The sequence below is a fragment of the Micropterus dolomieu genome, linkage group LG08 (assembly GCF_021292245.1).
Source record: "Micropterus dolomieu isolate WLL.071019.BEF.003 ecotype Adirondacks linkage group LG08, ASM2129224v1, whole genome shotgun sequence".
Taxonomy (NCBI): domain Eukaryota; kingdom Metazoa; phylum Chordata; class Actinopteri; order Centrarchiformes; family Centrarchidae; genus Micropterus; species Micropterus dolomieu.
Genome location: NC_060157.1, coordinates 17056934 through 17077576, shown reverse-complemented (window position 1 = coordinate 17077576; position 20643 = coordinate 17056934). Strand labels below are relative to the sequence as shown.

Below are 20643 nucleotides of genomic sequence, written 5' to 3'. Positions count from 1 at the left end.
GGGGGGGGGGGGGGGGGGGGGGGGGGGATTACTTCTGAGCTCAGGCAGTGGCTGTAGACGCTCTTCCATTTACTGGTGATTCACGAGAAGAAACATACAGTTTTACAGACAACATCTGGCAATAAAATAATCATATTTGAACTTCAGCTGAACATTTTGCTGAGTCTAAGTCCCAACTGAGCCTTTGTCTCTTTTTCTCTACTTGCTATGTTTTTAAGTGCCTTCAACGCAGCAGGCGATTCTGGCTGCAGCTTCAGTAGTTTCCTAAATGCCTCCTTGGCCTCCTCCAGCTCATTCACCATCTGGCAGGCTTGGCCCAGCCGGTACCAGGCTTTAGCCCCACCTGGTTCCAGCTGAGTAGCTTTACCCGCACTGGCCTTAGCCTTCTCTGGCTGGTTCAGTTTAAGCTGGCACAGGGACAGGTTTGAGTGGAGCTCTGCTTTGATGGTTTTGAATTCACTAGCTGAAGGAAGGTGCTGTGTTTCATCAACTGTGTCTCTCTGTTCCTCCGCTCCCTGCTCTTGTCCTTTTCTCTCCACCTCTCTTACATGGCCATAGAGTGTGATGAGAAGTTTGAGGGCCCGACTGTAGCTGTCCGCTGCTCCCCACACATCCCCGCTCCTGAATCTCACTCCACCCCTCTCTTTGTGCGACTTCACCCACTCCCACTTTTCGGCAGGAGACATCTCCCAGGATTCCTTGCCGGGTGTGAAAGCTTTGAGTTCAACTGTCGCACGTAAAGGCAGGCTTTCCTCAGCAGGATGGGGAACGGAGACATCTGGACCATTTGTCACCGGAGAAATCAGTATCTGAGAAGCAAAACATAAAGATTAGACTGGCTGTATACTTTCTCATGCTTGAAAAAATAAAGAAGAATAAAGAAAATATTATTAGTAACTTGTAAGCTTGCAATCCAACGATTATGTGTTTTTCATTTTGAGTTCACCCTTCTTTCCTCACAAGCTTTATTTTCTGCTATAGAAACTAAATTGTCTCCAGTGCCCTTGGACAAAACAGTTTACCAAAACAAAATAGCTAACTGAAAATGTTGAGTGGATGCAAGAAATGTGGGTGACAGTTACACTGTCAAAGGTATTCAGAGTACCTTTGACAGTGTAACAGAGTACCTTTTGTATCACACTTTTTGTATCACACTTTTTTCATCACAGTTTCAGGTGTTGAGGCGACATGACAGCATCATCTTGCACGACCATGTCATAAAAAAAATCTACTTTTAGTCCACCCAACTTTCTAGATTATACACCACAAATACTATTCAGAGAGAAAAACATCTATTACCAGTAGCCCTAAGCTTTCAATCCATGACAGGATATTGCAAATATCTGATACCCTGCAAATACCCTGTCCTCTTCACATATATAAAACAAAAAAACATGATTGATTTAGTCTGTTTTTACTTAGTTTGCATAGAATCTTATAAAAATTTAGTACATTGTTATTGTGCCACTAGGAGTTGACAAATGATTAAGATTATTTATTGATCAGTCCTAACTTCATTCTTACCTCACATTTCTCTCCTGCTCTCATCCCCTCCACGCATGCTTCTGTGATATCGCACTGACCCTCCCCTAGCCTCAGTGTTGTCCAGTCACCCAGTGGGACCTGCAGCACGGAGTCCTGACACCTCGGGAAGGCCGTGGCCACTGCTTGTGTAACCTCAGTGAGTGACTGGTCAGGTTGGGCTGACAGCTTCTCGTTTCCCTTTTCTGATACTAAACTCTCTGCTCTATCCATGTCAGCTCTGAGCCACACTCGTACTCGACACATGGAACCCAACCTTGGACAGTACCTGGATGAACGCGCTAGAAGAGACAAAGCCGTCATGTGAGCCAGATTGTTATACACATTTCTATTCTAAAACAACATGGACTGAAAATTGATCATTTATACTGAAGAAGAGAAGTTACAAGAAAGCATCATACATGCGTCATTTCCAGAATTAGGAACAGTCTGTTGACTCCCCTCACACGTTCGCCTTTGCTGGACTTCCCAGAGGCCTCTGGGACACACCGACACCCAGGAGGAGACATTCACAGCATCATGATCACCATTGTGATGCAGTGTTTCTAAATGGTGACCAGGATCCATCCCTGGGTGCGTAAAAATATTAAGACATAAATAAAAGATGATTATGTCTTCTGTTCAGACATCCATTTGAATGCACATGATGATTAAAGTTTTTTGAGTCATGTGAAAGCAATCACAAACACTACAGCAGCAAACAAGCCTACTGTCCCATCCAGGGAGTGTTTCATGAGACACCGCACAAACTTATTTTGTGTTTGGGACTAATGGCATCATCTCCTTTGGGATAATCAGAGGTACCTCTCGGCTCATACCATGCATTCACCATGTAGTGCTTCATATTTATAGTGTAGCGGTCAACATGGTTAAAAGTAGTGTTTCTCTCTTTTCTTTCCCTTTTTCAATTTATTTGTATAATATGTGGTGAAACGTGTTACAATAACTACGCTTATGTAATTATGCATGTCAACAAGTACGAATGTGTAACATGTTTAATAACGATCGGAATCAGCTTTATTTGCCGGGTATGTGTACACATACAAGGAATTTGACTCTGGATCGTACATTGCTCACGATGTGCTTACTCATACAATAATAAAATCAGACACAGACTAAAGAATACAGAACACATATACACACTATAAACCAAAATAAAAATAAAGTAGACAGATCGAGACAACAGTGCAACAAGCAGAGTGCAAAGGATGCAGGAGTAAATTATTATTATCATTATTAATATTATGTATGAGGTGGATGTGATATACACACATACATGCATACATGTACACAGTGCCATGGAGCATAGGGCAAAGGATGCTGGAATAAATTAGTATTGGGTGCAGGTGTTAAGTACTTGAGGTAGGTGGATATGACATATATACAGTATATACAATATGACAATATAATAGTATGAACAGCACTGAAATATAGAATGACGAATAAATAATAAGTAGTAACCAGTAGACAGGTGGCTGATTAGAGACAGGAAGACAATACCAATTTCTAAATTACAAAGAAATGTTTCTCAGTATGACAGCTTAGTTCCAAGTTCCAAGAATACTAAGAGATTCACAATCACTATTTTAAACGTAGCATGAGGGATCGACGTTCGCTATCAAAGTCTGTTTCATGTAGCTACTGTAACATTCCCAAGCTAACCTTAGTTATTATTTTATGAGAATATTTCGACAAGCCACAGAAAGTTAAGTAACGTTACAGTAAACAATGAGTTGGGAGGTCTCTTGTTTAAGCGTGACCGTTGCTGCAAAGTATATGTATAATATATTTTACCGAGCGCATTAACGCAACATTACCTTACCTAACGTTAGCCTGATAAAACCGATCAGGCAGCTATGGCTGTAATCCAAAGCAACAGGATTTCATTATTCTGCTCAGCTACAGTTAAGTGATCGTTGCTAAAATGTATACATCTTACTTAATGTACTAGCTATCCTATCAATCAGAAACTAATAAAGTCTTAGATGGTCAGAATGTAAACACACCACGCAAGTTAGCTACCTTTCGCCTTTCTCGTCTTCTTCTTCGCCTTGCTCCTGTTCTTCTCTGTGTATAATGGCGGCTGCGAAGCCAGCTCGTAGGTGCATTACTGCCGCCGGCTGTACCGGAGTATAAATTATTTTATGCTGGATTTAGTTTTTTCCTGTCAATGTTTTATGCATAGAACAGCCTCACTCATGTAATTTAATTCGTCGCACAAACAGACAAAGACAACGATGAAATGGCAGATAATAATAACACACGCAAAAAAATCTGATTTTTATTTGGTATATGGATTAATCTAAATCTTTGTGTGTGTGTGTGTGTGTGTGTGTGTGTGTGTGTGTTTGTGTGTGCTCAAAACAGTCTATATCCTCAATAGTGCTAATAATGCTTAGGTGAGTTTTATTGATGCTGAATGGTGAATTATGGGTCAAAACTGTAGTGCATGCTTGTCAAAAAAAGTGTACCACCCAGGATTTAGAAAACGATTTTGTATCTTGCTACACCTTACTAGAGATTTGCCTCCCAAACACACGCACACAGTTTACTCTCTGTGTATTGACCTTTGACTTGTACCACTCGCGTTTAAGGCCAGTGTGTTAATCTGCCCTGTCCGTATGAGTTAGTGCTCTAGCTTTTGAACACTAGAAACCATTAGGTTTATCAGAGGAATACCACGCCAGGCAGCCAGTGTGGGTTTCACACTGTGTGTGTGTGTGTGTGTGTGTGTGTGTGTGTGTGTTTGTGACAGGGAGACAAACAGAGACAGATACAGAAAGGAAGAAGGTAATCCGAGATGCAATCTGACCTCTTATATGGGGCCTGTTTGACCCTTGATGAGTATGACACAAGGTAATAAACTTGCTACAGTAATGAGATTGCATCCATTGATGGCGAGAGCTTCACCTCTGTAATACTAAAACATAAATGGTATTTTAGTAGGCTAGGACACATTTGTCTAAGATTTACAATTTTACAATTTTGCTAATTTCAAGTTGAGTCCAAGATTGTCTTTACATTGTGAAAAAATTAATTAAAGGAATAACTATTATGTCTGTAGAATGCCTGACAGAAAGGAAGTACAGAGTATTGCAGATTTATCGGCATCAGTGTAGCCCAAGACATTGCAGTAGCCTTCATAAATGCCAAACTTTATTACCTTAACCTTATTATTATTATTTAAGTGTTAATTTCGAATAGCGAATTTAGCTTAATTTCACTGGATAAAGTTTATTTTCAAATGTGTTTACTTTAACTGTCCTCCATACTTGAAACAATTTTTAGTTTCTTGTAGAGTTCCATATCCACAGATGCAACATCCCTTTTTAATTGTACCTAGAACTTTTACTGTAGCTGGAAGGAAATCATTTCAATATAAAGCACTATGTGATTGGAATAGTCTTAATCCTACCCTAAGATCTATCAGCACTTTTCGCTGCTTCTTGTCATCTTTAGATCTGTCTCTTGAAACAGGATGTTCATGTTATTAATGCTATCAGGTATAACTATGTTGGTTTGTTAAGACTTACACTCGGAGTAATTAATAATTTGATTTTGTTTTGGGGTTGAATGTTAGTTGATTTTCAATTGATATAATTTAAGTTATAGGATTGTATAACTTTTTATTTTTCCTTGCATTAACTGATGGTGTTGGGTGTGGGTGAGAGTGGGAGTGCGTGTTATCTGTAAATGTGTAATATATGTAGTTTTGTGATGTTCTGTTTTGTATTTGTTCATTATGTATTTGTGTTATAGGACCCCCCTTGAAAATGAGATGCTGCATTTCAAGGGGCTATCCTTCAATAAATGCAATATGTAAAACAGAAAAATCTGACCAAGAGGAAAAAAACAGGAACACATATGAAGAAAGAACAAATCTCAGCAACTCAAAAAAGTGAAATAACAACAACAACAATAATAACGAAACTGAAAACAAACCCTAACCTCAGTGATTGGTCACCCCTTCTTCCTGCCTGTAACCGTGAAAACTACATCCATATAGGCCGATATAATTTTAAACTGATTTATGTTTAGACATGGCTTTTGTTCCACACTGAGACTGTTCTATAGTTTTACTCCAGAGATTGAGCTTGAGATAATAAAGAGTGTCTCTGTGAGTTAAAAAAATATATAAGAGTTGTGAATTGGAAATATATGGGCTATACATCCGTTTGTCCTTAAAAAAAACTAATTTGTGACCACCACATTGGTATTGTTCAGGATGACAATTGTATGTCCTGTTTTTCTATTCAATGTCAGTAGGTGGCAGTATTTAGCTTTGATCTAAAGTTGCCGTTCTGGCTCACAAAGCAAACTGTTGCTGAAAGGGAAAGACATGCTGCATTCACACACTTCTGTTTACACCTTTTTTCCAGGTTAGTGTGGATGCATAGCTTCTCAAAAACAGAATGAAAAAAAACTTGAATAGTTTTATATTTAATAGTAATGAGAGTATAATGATGTTTTATGGTCACAGCTTGCCAGATGGAAGCAGTAAATTGCCTGTTTCATGTAACCGAAGGTGCAGTCTATGTAGCTTGGTCACAGTAAAATAATTTAAAAGTCATTCTAAGGGATCCTTATTAAGATAGTTCTGTCTCAATATGGACATATATATTTATGTTGTTTGCTTAAAAAAAATGTTTTTCTTCAAATATTGATCACAGTCATCATTATTGTCATCAAGGCTCTTTTTAGAGACACCACCAAGAACAACTAGGTAAAGAGAAAGAAAGCTGCAGCTGCGGACAACGTGAAATGTGAAGAGATATGAGTTCCCTACAGTGAGTGAATGATGCAGCCACTCACATAAACAAACAGATGCACAGAGATGGTGAAAACAGGACCCACAAACAAAAACATTTGACAGAGTAAGAACCAGTAGTTGTGTGATTGTAAGGCTGACTAATGCTATTTATAGCTCCCTAACCCACCCTGAGACATAATCAGAAAAAGCTGCTTCTTCTTCTTGTGGATTACATGTTACACTGCCATATACTGTATATACCGTATGTGTGCATTACAAGCCTGACTTTTCAGTAGGGGTCTCTCTCTTCCCAGCAATACACATACATAACATTACTTAGACAGGTACAGTACATATAGCGTGATGTGGTCAGTATCACTGGTTGGGTGATGTAACCTGGTTTCAGTTATTTTGCAGTGTGAGATTTTTGAAATGTAAATTAACTCTAGCAGCTTTGCAGCATGTGCATCATAATACTTGTAGCAAACAGTTACTCCCAAATGTACTGTGCTCACATGCACTCAGCCAGAGCCAAATATGGACCAAAAAGAAGAGGAGAAATATGTTTTATCTGGATTGAATAAGCGAGAATATAAGAGGCTAGTGCTCAACTGTGTGCTTTATTGCTCTGTAATAAATTTCATATGTAGAGGTAATACTGCTGATAAAACATTTTTGAGCACTTGATATTTTAATATATGTGAGAAATGGGTATAAAGTAATAGAGTGAAGTAAAAAAACAAACTTTGGATTGTTTTGTTGTTTGTTGATGGAAATTAATCTGGGTCAGTGTGGATTGTGTATTTGTGTATTTAAATAAGAGCAAAGATAAACACAATCTAAATATGTGTGTTATCTAAGGGACATGTTAAATGGCAAGATTTCCAATAGCACTCATAATTAGTGCTTTAATAAATGAAGATGCACTGAAAAGATAAGCCAAGTAATGATGAGCTGTACGATATATTGTTCTAGTATCAGTTGCAAGATGTTGCCTGCTACACATGCTTAATACAGTAACAGTTATCAAAATGTAGGGTAATTTAAACATAGTAGGTAATTGCTACATTTCTAAAAATTCACTCTTTCCAAGTGCTTATACGTTCTAATTGTTGTGCATTTCAAACGTTTCTTGACAATATGAGAAAAACGCTTGCATTTAGATTTTCAAATACCTTCGACTGCATTTTTACATTTATGAGTACAAAGGGAAGCAAAGAGTTTGTCTGTATGCATCTCAGCATACTCTCCCACCATTTCTTTCTATAACTCTCTGTCTGTCTTTCCCTCTTTCTCACACACAAACCAGAACCCTCACTTCTTTAAATCCCTCTCCATGTGTTACCAATATTATCTCTTTCTCCTCTGCTTCTCCTATCGACCAGCTCCTTCAACTCCCTCACCTTCCTCTTGGCTCCCTCTGACTTCCCAGCTGGCCTCTTGTGAAACATCCCAGTGGGTAAGTTCAGAAGCATGGATCCCAGGGCGCAGGGTGTTGCAGCCTGCCAGTAGTTGGGTCCAGGGAACAGCTGGAACCTTGGTAGCCAGGGTGTTGCGCCGCTCAGAGGGTTGGTACGGCCTCTGCTACCCTCTCTGAGGGGTTCAACACGCGTCATTCAGGGAAAAGGTGGAGTAAGACAGGTGAACGAAAAAGACGAATGTTCCAGATAGAAGAAGAAGAGGAGATAAAAGATCAGAACAAAGGAAACAATGTTGGACAACACAAGATAGATAGATAGATAGATAGATAGATAGATAGATAGATAGATAGAGAGAGAGATAGATAGAGAGATAGAGAGATAGATGTGGATTTGGGTGGAGACCTTTCCCACGAGGCTAAAGATGGACCAACCACCAGCAGGATCACACAGCGGAACTAACAGAGAATGTCAATCGCACCACAGAGACTATCAACACAATTCACTCTGGAGAGAGAGAGAGAGAGAGTTAGGGAGAGAAGGTGATAAACGGACAGAGTGTCCTTTAAAGCCATGATATGGTAGCCATCATCTTAATAGGAATAGACAACAGGCTACTTTGAAGACAAACCTATCCCCCCTCCGCCCCCACAAAAAACCTTTCTAAACATTGAGCTTGTCTAACATTCTGCCTGTGTTTGTTTGTATTTTCCTCATGAAAGCAGCGGCCAGCTCGCCTGTAATCCCTCCATCACACATTCCCCAACACTCTCAGACACAAACCCACACATATACACACACACACAACCTCCACAACCCTGGCCGGCCAGAGGCTAACTCATAAACAGATCGGGCCACACGACAGGGTGTTTATCCCTCACGACGAGAGGGATCGCTGCACAAAAAGTTGTCCGTGCATGTATGTGTCAGTGTGCTGAGCACCTTAACCGGAGCTAGTTTTACTCCCACTGGGCTGTTTGTTGTTTATAGTGAGAGACACTCACAACAGGCTCAGACTTCACTATGTAAACGCAGTGTGAAGGCAGAAGCTTTACTCTAAGTGGCTCCTACACTCAGCATTAGTACATTAGACAAACGAGATAAACTAAGGGATCAGCGTACCTCCTTAAGACTCCTCCACTGGACTGTGTTCAAAAGTTAAATGTCAAGCTCAGACCAAACCCTACGAACAACAGCGTTGTCCTCTTGAAAAAAAAAAGGGCAATGGTACACATCTGAATCATTCCACCTGTAACAATGAGTGGCCAGTCCAGGGGAGTTTGATTTATTGAGGTTTCCAGGTCAAGTGGGGATCAAGGCTGATCCTGAGGCTGATTAGAGCCACTGAAACCATAAGGTCAAGAGAGACAGCTCTAAGGAGGGTGAAAGGCATGACTCTACTACTTGTGGCACCAATACACATAGCTTTTTGTATCTATCACTGTCATGCAAGGATTGCATTTAGACTGATCAATGAAAGAAAGAAGCCCGTCTCGGTACACTGCCTTGTAATTCAGACTGACTGCCAGTAGAGTTGCTCAAGCAGTGAAGTATGGCTTTTCTCTTCCAGTAGTAGTGACGGAGTAGAGTCTGCCAGGTTCGGGCCATTCATCTACATTATAATGTCATGATGAGACTGCTCCAACTGCAAGGTAAAAAACAAACAGGCTGCCAGTTCAACTCCCAGAGTGACGAGATTATTGTATTGCAACCTTATGTGGCAGTGTTACATGCACACTTACAGCATCTCCAAAAGTGAGTACACCCCTCACATTTTTCTAAATATTTGATTATACCTTTTTATGTGACAACACTGAAGAAATGACACTTTGCTACAATGTAAAGTCGTGAGTGTACAGCTTGTATAACAGTGTAAATTTGCTGTCCCTTCAAAATAACACACAGCCATGAATTTCTAAACCACTGGCAACAAAAGTGAGTACACCCCTTAGTCAAAATGTCTAATTGGGCCCAAAGTGTCAATATTTGTGTGGTCACCATTATTTTCCATCACTGCCTGAACCCTCTCGGGCATGGAGTTCACCAGAGCTTCACAGGTTACCACTGGAGTCCTCTTCTGCTCCTCCATGATGATATCATGGTGCTGGTGGATGTTAGAGACCTTGCACTCTTCCACCTTCATTTTGAGGATGCCCCACAGATGCTCAACAGGGTTTAGGTCTGGAGACATGCTTTGCCAGTCCATCACCTTTACCCTCAGCTTCTTTAGCAAGGCAGTGGTTGTCTTGGAGGTGTGTTTGGGGTCATTCTCATGTTGGAATACTGCCCTGCGGCCCAGTCTCCGAAGGGAGGGGATCATGCTCTGCTTCAGTATGTCACAGTACATGTTGGCATTCATGGTTCCCTCAATGAAATATAGCTCCTCAGCCCCACCAGCACTCATGCAGCCCCAGACCATGACACTCCCACCACCATGCTTGACTGTAGCCAAGACACATTTCTCTATGTACTTCTCACCTGGTTGCTGCTACACACTCTTGACACCATCTGACCCAAATAAGTTAATCTTTGTCCCATCAGATCACAGGACATGGTTCCAGTAATCCATGTCCTTAGTCTGCTTGTCTTCAGCAAACTTTGGGCTTTCTTGTGCATCATCTTCAGAAGAGGCTTCCTTCTGGGAAGACAGCCATGCAGACCAATTTGATGCAGTGCGCGCCGTATGGTCTGAGCACTGGCAGGCTGACCCCCCACCCCTTCAACCTCTGCAGCAATGCTGGCAGCACTCATATGTCTATTTCTCAAAGACAAACATTTGCATTTAGGGGAGTACTTACTTTTGTTGGCTGTGGTTTAGACATTAATGGCTGTGTGATTTTGATAAAGACTTTGATATTGATTTGACTTTGATATTTTGAGTGGACAGCAAATTTACACAGTTATACAAGATGTACATTCACTACTTTATATTGTAGTCATTTCTTCAGTGTTGTCACATGAAAAGATATAATCAAATATTTACAATAATGTGAGGGGTGTACTCACATTTGTGAGATACGGTAAGTCATGCTCTCCTGAAACTGTTAAGGCCATGGTTAACATAAATATGCATGGTGAAATATGCAAAAGCGATATGATTGAAGGACATTAATGATGTTTCAGCACTTCCCACTGCTCAAGCTACCATGGACAATACCTCTAACATCCTTTATGGCTATATTAACTTCTAATGAAGAATCCCCCGCCTGTTGTTCTTTAGTGTGACTATGTAAAATGATTAAATGTGTTCCCTCCCACACACACAAACACTTGTGCACTCAAAGTGTGCCACTATTTTGCCATTACTGAACACATTTAAATAAGTTTGCCCACCAGCAATATGGAGGATCTGGCATTAAGTAAGGGTAAATTTGTTTTATCTGGAGCATAAACAGAGTTAACTCCATTATGTTGTTTCTCTGGGGGCCAGTTATACAGTCGGACTTGCGCAGCCTAAGTGGGAACCCACTGAGGGAAGGAGATGGCTATCGGGAGCCACAGGGCAGATGGGGGGACCGTCTTTATCGATGCACACGTTGTAATGGGGACTTCCTGTGAGGGGGCCTGAGGAGTTTCTTTCATGTGTTCTTCTGCTGTTGTGTGTGTGTGTGTGTGTGTCTGTATGTGTGTGTGTTGTGTGATCAGAGAACGTCACTGTGGGCCATTAGGCCTCCGCACGCATGCATGCTAGCACACATCTGGATATGCTTCTCCTCGAACAGTCATGCCTACATACAGTCTGGCAGTACACGTGACCTTTTAATACCATCTAAGCACTTTTAGATAAAGCCAGTTAGACTTTTCAGCTGGTGTATACCACCACCAGTGAGTGACCACCATATGTGCACACACACACACACACCTGCCACCTGTTCATGTCATGTCACACCGCTTGCATGCAATTATGTCCATTATTTCCTGTAGATGATAAATTTCTGTGCTCACTCCTGTCAGATATCTGCAGAAGATTATTTGAGAATATTAAGCAAGTAATCTCTTTACAGGCAATCTGTCAGCTGTAATGAAAGTAAACAGCACATCACTGATGATGCAGCGTTTGAGTACATATCCATTAATATTTTACAGCAGTGTTTAGGAGAGACCTTGACTGTTTGGCCTGGAGGTTTAACTTGGGGATGTATCAGCTGCTCAGGTGAGGCACGCCCACATGCATCCCTTCTTAAAAAGTCTGTTCACTCGTTGTGGGTTGAGAGAGGTAGCCGGAGAGCCAGAGATAGTGAGAAAGAGCAAGAGAAAGGCCAGGTTGGCCAATGAAAAGAAACAAATGTCAGGAGTCAAAAATTGCCTGGCCCGGCTGTGATTTATACTGGAGTTAGGTTTGGATCAGGGTCTGAGGTCCGCGAAGGGGGCGAGGGGCTCTAATTCAGACCAGCTTCCAGTCAAAGTAACAGCTAACCGGCCTGTAAGCTGTCATGTGTGTCTGTCAGTTACACTTGGTGGTTTCACGCAGCATTCTCAACAAGCTGTGTATGATGGGACAAGCCGCACCAACCAGACAAGGGCTTTGGTTGGGTGGTAGTAAATTGCCCACTAGCCAGTGGCTCAAGGAAATGACATACCAGCACTTGAATGACAGGCAGGATACTGGCTTTTATTGTGTAATGTGGATATTGGCTATTAGTTTTGCCCACTGCAATATGATGAAGGAGCTATTGAGCAAAGTATAAAAAATTAAAGAGTTTTATGTGCATGTATTATTCGTTTACACAGTTGTTGAAGATGATTTCCTATATGACTGAATATATGGATGAGTATGTATACCTTTATATAGGCAATTACTCTGAGTTGAGTGTGATTGTCCTCCTGAGGTGTCCTATCTGTTGTTCTTGACATGGCTGAATAGACTGATCCTTGTCTTTTGCAGCCTGTCAGAGATCCTCTTCATGAAGTACAGCTCCTTTAGAGACTCTGTTTCTCCGTATGTTCTGTTTTGAGCAATGACCTCCCGGTTAGTGGTGTTGATGTGGAACGTATTGAGGTTGCCCTTGATGTTGTCCTTGTACCTTTTCTTCAGACTTCCAGGTGCCTGCTGGCTTGCCTGCAGTTGGGAGTAGATTATCTGTTTAGGAAGGTGTGAGTCTAGCATTCTACCCTCATGTCCAGACCATTAAGTTGGTGTTTTATGATGTGGTGTTTAATGGTGCTATTTCTGAAAAAAGTATCACAATCAATTAAGGATGGACATTTCAAGCAAAAATACTATTCACTGAGAACTATTCAACCATTCTTTGAAAAACCCCACCACATACACAAAGAGAGACAGAGACAGTGAGAGAGCTAGCTTTACCTGTGTTACCTTTTTCCAGACATGCGAAGTTGGGAGCTGGTAACTGGTAACTCTGCTACAGAAAGATGGTAGGGAGACATTGTGCTGGCGTTCATAATGAAGAAACTTTATTTCCTCTGCAGCAGCACACACAATAAACAACCTTAATGCAACCTAGCATCTAGCCCATCTCACAGTACTGAACTGTACGTGCCACAGACACATTTTACGATGCCTGGTAGTGACGCGTCCTTCCAGGCGCCGGTAAAAACAATGGAATATATATTTAAGACAAGACGATAGTTGCAAAAAACTTTTTGATTTTTTTTATAATTTAATGATAATTTAAATTTGAAATTTAAAAAAAACATGACCTATCCCTACAGTCAGTATCTTCCCTGAAAGAACCATTTTGGTTTCAGTTTATACAGAGTTGTCTGACCACTCCTGTGCCCCGGAGCAAGATATAGGGCAGTGTGAGTAGAGGGCTAAGGCAGTAAAGGGTAGCCCACCCATTGCAGTCCAACATGCGGAGGGCAGATGTACAGGCGTGCGCACAGGGCTCCTTTTAGAGTACAAAAGGTTGATCTAAATAAGACCCAGCTGATGTTACTGATTTCTTCTCAGACCCAGCTCTCTCACTCTCTGGTTATCCATCTCTCACTCAATTTTGTAGGCCTCTTTAACTAACCCTCTCGCACCGTTTGACCTATGACTTGGTGCCCATACTTTTTCATAACCCCCGCCTTTGTTCTGCTTGGAGCGGGTGTATGTGTGGCAGATCTCAGGGGAGCAGGTAAAGTATAAATCCATGGTAGTTCTGACATCTCACAGTTTCTGGTTCCCATTTGGTCCGATGCCCTGCAATCAGTCACTCCTCTGCTCTCCTCCTTCTCTTTCTCTCCGGTTCATTGTTCTCATTCTGGAGGCCTTAACAAAACCTTGAGTTGAAAACTGAATAAATATCATGTGCTTCACAATCACCCAATCCAAATCAATGATATCTACTCTGATCATGTCTCCCTTGTATTTTATTCTGCCTTGTAAGCAGCAGTGTTACACTGACATACAGTTTTAATGATAACATGAGCAGACTCATTGAGTATTGTTGCTGAAAGCTCGCAGCAGCAGCACTGATAGCGGGGGGGTGGAGGGTGTGGGGGCGAGTTCCCGCTCTGTTCTTTCATCTCCAGTCCTATCAGCTTGATCAGTGAAACCGCTTAATGTGGACATGTGTTTCCCCTGCTAAGAGTCTGCTACAGGGCACAAACGCATACGTACACACACTGAACGAGCAAGAGAGCGTCTGTTTCAAATCCCACAGAGAGCAGGCCGATAAGGCAGTCTGCGGGATTTACAAGACCCTTAATTTGTCGCTCATGCAACGCCATGTAAATTCTGTCATTTGTACAAAAAACCTACTTGAAGCTCAACCTGAGTCGATTGTTCACTGGTAATTTCAGAAATTCAGGTTTTATATTCTTGAAATTGAAATCAAGTATTCAACTTTTAACTCCGCATCAGTGCCCTCATGGATATATGATGAGCAAGAACTAATGAAATGCTTGGACATTTTGGGAAATGCACTTGAGATGCCAGTCCCAATTTTCTACAGGTCTCTTATTTGCCAGTTCCAGCTTCTCCAGTGTGACATTTACTGCTTTTTTTGTTTGTCTCGTATGATAATCTATTACATATCTTTGTGTTTTGCACTGTTGGGCGGACAAAGCAAGTAATTTAAATATTTCACCTTTGATGGTCAAAACCATTAATGTACTAATCAACAAAATAATCAGCTATTGATAATGAAAGTAACTGTTAGCTGCAGACCTAGCTAGTGGTTTCCCTGTTACCAGTCGCATTATACAAAAGATATTATCATTGAAATTGTTTTTGTTTTAAATTGATGCAAAGTGACAGAGCATTAGCAATGTTATATCTGGGTGAATTGTGTTGAAGTAAGAAATAAATTATTAGTTATTAAGTGGTCAGCTGGATGAACAAGCAAGGTTTAGGACGATTGTTGGAGTTAAGTGAAGAGGACAGGATGCATGCGAGAGCTGATAGTAGGAAAATGGAGAGACAGAAGACCACCAAAGAGGACCTTGGAGCTGGATTAGAAGCACATGGTGAGATGTCCATGCATTGCAACATTTGGTTGGTAGAGCAGGTCAGATGTGCATCAGGAGACTCCCAGGGGGAGGGTGGGCTCAAATGTATTAGATATATAATCATATAAAGCTAATTTCAAAATATAAGCAATCCAGATGAAAGAACCCAACACTTCACTTTAACTTGTAGGAAGGTAGTAAAGCAGAAGTAAAGTAACTTGCACTTTACTTGTATAATTCCATTTTATCACACTTTATACCTAAATTCCACTGAATTTCAGAGGGAAATATACTTTTTACTCCACTAAATTCATTTGACAGCTAAATTTACTAGTTACACATCAGATTAAGATTTTATATAAGAAACACATATGACAAGCTTATAAAATACAAATTGGCCATTAACTTGTAATGGAGTATACATTACATTGTTGCATTGCTACTTTTCCTTACGTAAATGATCTGAGTACTTCTTCCACCTCTGCCTAAAATATATTGCAGCAAAGTAAAAAAAGAATCCTAAAGCTCTCTGATCCTCACCCCTCTGAAACCTGGCAGCAACAATGGTAATGGTTCCAGGCCTTTAAAGCAGTCCAGAGGCTGATCTAAGCCTCGATGTATCTCGATGTGAGTCAGATCTCCAGAGACCACGAAAGGGCCCGTCCATCACAGTCAGAGATAGCAGAGTTTACTGAGAGCTGACATAAGGGCAACATTTCACTCTGACAGTCCAGGACAAGTGCCAGCCTGCTGCCAAGGACATGCCAGCGTTCACTGGACTGCTTCAGCCGGCAACAACACAACTTTTGTTGAAATATGGCGTGAAATCTGGTGTTCTTCACCAAGAAAATGTTTTCATTTTGATGCCGACAGTTTCTTGCAGAATTTTGACATCAGCCTGGCAGTCACAAAGGCTTAAAAATGGAGCTGGTAAACTGGCATCACTTTTTCATGCAGGGTAGTGTGTGCAGCAAAAGTTTCAGATAATACCAGTGCTCAAACATTCATGACAAAAGCACATACAGTGTGTACTTCTGAGTGAGCACTACTTCCAATTGGTCAAAGCTTTAAACCCGTATGTGTGTGTAGTGGTGATATTACTCTGACATTACATGCTAATGTCAATAATACAAAAGTTATTGAAACACTGTCCATCCCATCCCAGCTGAAATCAAAATAGTCGGTTTGTCCAGGATTTAACAAGGCAGGAAATTGAAGGGCAGAGACAGACTCACAGGGCTGCAGAGTCTTTCAGGCTTGCCTGCTGGGCTTGGAGGAACACACAGGATGAGCTGGCTTTAACCTCAGTAACATTAAGGCACGACCAGAACACCAGAATATTGTACAAAATGATGTTAAACTTAAGTCTCTAATGGGGTGAAAGGATGTGATAGCCCTAAAAGTGAATTTACTTCTCCACTTGCTTGTATGAGCATCATAAACCTCATCATAAACATAAACCTCATCATTTTTCTTAAGAACTACACTAATTACACTCTGATTACACACTCAGCAGAGCACATGCTTCAAGTGTGTGTCAGTGGTCTCACTATCACCAGAAACAATGATAACGAATGTCTGATCAATGAGTCACAATTTCAGGGAAGCATTGCACGGGCATGTGTCACAGAGTGTATGCTGATTTGTTTGGATGTCTGGGATGTGGAGGTAGTCTGGTCACTTGCTTGTCCATGAGTGTCTGTTTATGCCACATAAACTATGTCTTCCATCTTGTTGATGAAGTCATTGAAACATCCTCGTTTTGTTCAGTAGCATGCATTCACAACGTTTCAATGGCATCACTTTGAAACGTGGCTCAGCATACAATAGAGAGCGTAAGTCCCTCCTCTTCCGGTGGACCTTTATGGGACCTTATTTCGGAAAAAATATATTCGGTAGTCAAAAGCGAGAGACAATTAATGTTTTCATCCCATCTGAATTACACATATGTTTGTCAATTTAAAAGATAATTTTGCATGTCAAGAAAGTTTGGCGCAGTTTGGTGTAAAACTATTTAAGTATAAGACTGTGGCGATATGTAATTAGAAAGACTGCAAACCCAAATATTGCATATGTGACGTCATAATAGTTTCTCTCAATGACTGAAGCTAACGTCAAAGAATTTACACGTGTAGATGATGTGGTGAAAGGACCAAGAGCCGCTGGATTAAACACAAATGGTGAGATACATTTGTGCGTGGAACATAGCTAAGTTACCTAGCCAGTAGCAACCAAGCAATGAACGTTAGCTAGCATTACAGTGTTAACATGTTGCTGATGTATATTGTGTGAGATGAGAGATGTATTTCATTGAGCAGTTTCACACAAAACTAAATGTTATATTTCTGTTTTATGACAAACTGCGACAAGAAGTTGGAGACTTAATACATCATTACTGAAAGACCTAGATTTTATAAGTTATTTCAAAAAGGAGTGGGTAATATATATGGAAACTAATGACCTGCCAGGAATTTCACCGTGTCTTCTTTGGGAAGCAGCAAAAGCAGTCATGAGAGGTAAAATAATCTCCTACTCATCATCCAAAAAAAGAGAGAGATCTCGTGAATTAGAGCTAGAACAAAAAATAAAAATCTTACAGGAACACATGCTAAATGATCTAAGAAAATTTAAACCTGAATTAAATTAAAATATTGATAAAAAGACCAAATTTCAGATGCAAAGACTATGCTTGGAGAACTTGGCAATAAATCCAGCAGATTTTTAGCCAAACAATTTAAATTGGTAACACTTTATAGCAACTAAACACTATAAAGCATTAGTTAAGTATTAGTAAATATGGAATTCATCATCTACAATGTTATTAATAATTGTATTTTCATACTTTATAGATGATCGGTTCACTATTTATAAATGAAATATTATTTTAATGACAAACCATTTTTATATGAGTTGTTAATGGTTCATAAGATAGAATATAAACAATCTCAGCATAACGCGTAAATCTTCCAGCCTGTATAATATTTTTTTTCATACTTTCCCGAGAAAGAATATAAACAATCTCAGCATAACGCATAAATCTTCCAGTCTGTATAATACACCCCGACCAAACAGGATTTAGTAAGAGCAGGCACTCCACCAACAATAGCTAGAAGCTTTAGTCTTCAGAGGAGTACCAGGCAGGGTTGTGCACTCTCTCCCTCACTATTCGCTATTATAGAACCACTATCAGACAAAATAATAAAATATTAAAGGAATTCAAACAGAAAATGTACACCACAAGATAAGCCTTTATGCAGATGATGTATTACTTTTCCTCTTAAACTCACAAACTTCTCTTTCTGAGACAATCACACTTAGATACATAAATTCTCATCCTTCTCAGACTACTCCATTAACTGGAGTAAATCCATAGTTTTACCTGTAAAGTGTGATTTTCCAGAGTATATATGAAAGGGAATATTAAATATCTGGGTGTCAGTATTTCCTCCAGGCTGTCAATATTTCCTCCAGGCTGTCAGAACTGACATGACTAAACTACATGCCTCCACTTAAATCAATAGAAGATGACCTTGTGCTGTAGACAACATTGCTAATATCACTCATGGGAAGAGTCTCTAAAAATGATGGTCCTATCATTTTCATAATCAGTTTCCTGTTTTCAATGTTACCCATCCAACCCTATGCTTTCTGGTTTAAGTCAGTGGACATCTCAAAATTTTTCGGGGGGGGGGCCATGGCGAGGGTTAGTGGGCTTCAGGGTGCCTGTGGTTCGGGGCTTTGGATCTCTGGCCCTAGAGCTGGGCGGGGTTGTCGCTGGCTCCGGGGTGCTGGTGGCGGGACCTGGCGACCTGGACCCAGGGGTCTGGGGCATCGGGCCTCAGGCTTTTTCTCATGTCTGGGGCGGGTGGCGTGTCCCGGGACCTTGGATCCATTGTCTCCTCTCCTCGTCGGGGCCCTCTTCGGCAGGGGGTGGGGCTCCCGCTGCTTCCCCCTGCCGGGTCTCTCACAATGAGGGCATGTGGTAGTACCTGGGACGACTCGATTCTGTTCTCCCTTGGGGCAGGGCGGGGCAGGGCGGGGCAGCCCCTGTAATCGATACACGGCCTCAGAGATTTATCCTGCTTCTCCACAAAAAAGAATCCTCCTCTGGCAGGAGATTAAGAGGGCCGTATGATCCCTGCAGCCAGTGCTTCATTAATGTACTGTTCCATGGCCCTAGTCTCTGGACCAGACAAGGAGTAGAGCCTCCCTTTGGGCTCCAGACAAATGTGGGAAATCACAAGGAGCAGGCAAACTATGAGCAGAAGAGTGTGCAGACTTTAAACAGACAGAGTGACAGTGAGAGCTCAATTGAAGTATGGTACCTGATGACCAATCAATGTGTGGGTTGTGTCTCCTTAGCCACGGATAGCCCAATATAACAGGTTGCTGTGGTGCGTGGATGAGTTGAAATGTGAGTGTCTCCATGTGAATACCTGACATGTTCAACTGGAGGGGAGATGATGATGATTAACCATGCAGAGAAGATGGCCGTCAAGTGCTGTGGCATGAATGGGTTCCTCCAATGGCTCCATGTCCAGCAGGTTGGCGTCAGCACCAGAGTCAATAAGGCTGCTGATGGTATTTTCCACACCAGAGCAGTGCAGTTTAGCCTGGATCAAAGGTCGAGAGGACGTCAAAGTTCCTGGTCCGGCTCACCAGCACCCTCTGGGTGACTGATGTGCCTCAAGCCTTGTCTGGACAAGCAGAGACAAAATGGGGTCCATAAACTGGTTTAACTGCAAGCGGCGCTGTCTCTCCTCCAAGGAAAGCTGTGCACGTCCCAATTGCATTGGCTCTGGGGAGCCACTAGGGGCCCGCTGGGCCACAGGAGGCGAGGATCGCCGGAATGTAGTCAGCGAGTGAGACCCTGTGAAGCCGTCCGTCAATGCGAGATTCCAGATCTGCGGGGAAATCCCACACCATCAGTTCATCCTTAATACGACCATAGAATCCGTGGTAGAAGGCTTCAAAGAGGGAGGGGCCGTTGCGATGGTGCGGAACTTGATGGAGAAATCCGCTACTGTCCTACCAACCTGGGTTAGGTTCAACAACCCCCTAGCTGCCTCTCTGCCTGGCGTAACATGATCAAAGACCTTCCGGAGCTCAGCAGAGAAGGATCTCACTGAATAGCAGGCAGGCGAGTCATTCTCCCATTCAGCGGTTCCCCATTCCCTCGCTCTCCCTGTGAGCAGAGAGACGATGTACACCACCTGGGACCGTTCAGTGAGAAAGGCAGAGGGCTGAAGCTCGAAGGCGAGGGAGCACTGAACCAGGAAGGAGTGGTAGGAACCAGGAGCCCCAGAACAACCTTCCAGAGGAGGCATACGTGCTTCAGTTGCTGCCGGCAAGCGAGGTTGGGAACTACACTAAGAAAAGGCAGTGACCGGGCATTGAGAAGTGATGGAGAATCTCTGCAGATGCTCGCGGACGGACTCCATGCTGTGCTCATGGTGAGCGGGCACTAAACAGGAGTGAACCCAGAAGTACAACTCAGAGACAGAAGTGACTTTAAAAGGCAAGTTCACTTTATAG

At 41.8% G+C, this 20643-nt stretch overlaps 2 protein-coding genes across 2 annotated transcripts in view; one reads left to right on the top strand and one right to left on the bottom strand.

Moving 5' to 3' along the window:
* Window positions 1-52: 52 nt before the first annotated feature.
* fkbpl (FKBP prolyl isomerase like) lies at window positions 53-7808 on the bottom strand. Its single transcript, XM_046056031.1, has 4 exons — window positions 7696-7808; window positions 1944-2111; window positions 1525-1823; window positions 53-809 (listed from the first exon to the last, which is right to left on the bottom strand). The coding sequence occupies exons 2-4, from the start codon at window positions 2107-2109 to the stop codon at window positions 144-146; spliced, it is 1131 nt and encodes a 376-aa protein (XP_045911987.1). The 5' UTR covers window positions 2110-2111; window positions 7696-7808; the 3' UTR covers window positions 53-143.
* Window positions 6285-20643, top strand: part of LOC123974965 (protein Wnt-2b-A) — a 38554-nt gene continuing 24195 nt past the window's right edge. The window contains exons 1-2 of the mRNA XM_046056029.1: window positions 6285-6329; window positions 7678-7751. The gene's annotated coding sequence lies outside the window, so the exon portion shown is untranslated. The remainder of the gene's footprint in view (window positions 6330-7677; window positions 7752-20643) is intronic.

Coding starts and splice junctions, on each gene's coding strand:
- fkbpl (XM_046056031.1), bottom strand. CDS start 2,109: ATGGATCCTGGTCACCATTTAGAAACACTGCATCACAATGGTGATCAT. Junction 1,824..1,943: donor TAATTCTGGAAATGACGCAT/GTATGATGCTTT, acceptor TGTCTCTTCTAG/CGCGTTCATCCAGGTACTGT. Junction 810..1,524: donor GAGCAGGAGAGAAATGTGAG/GTAAGAATGAAG, acceptor TTTGCTTCTCAG/ATACTGATTTCTCCGGTGAC.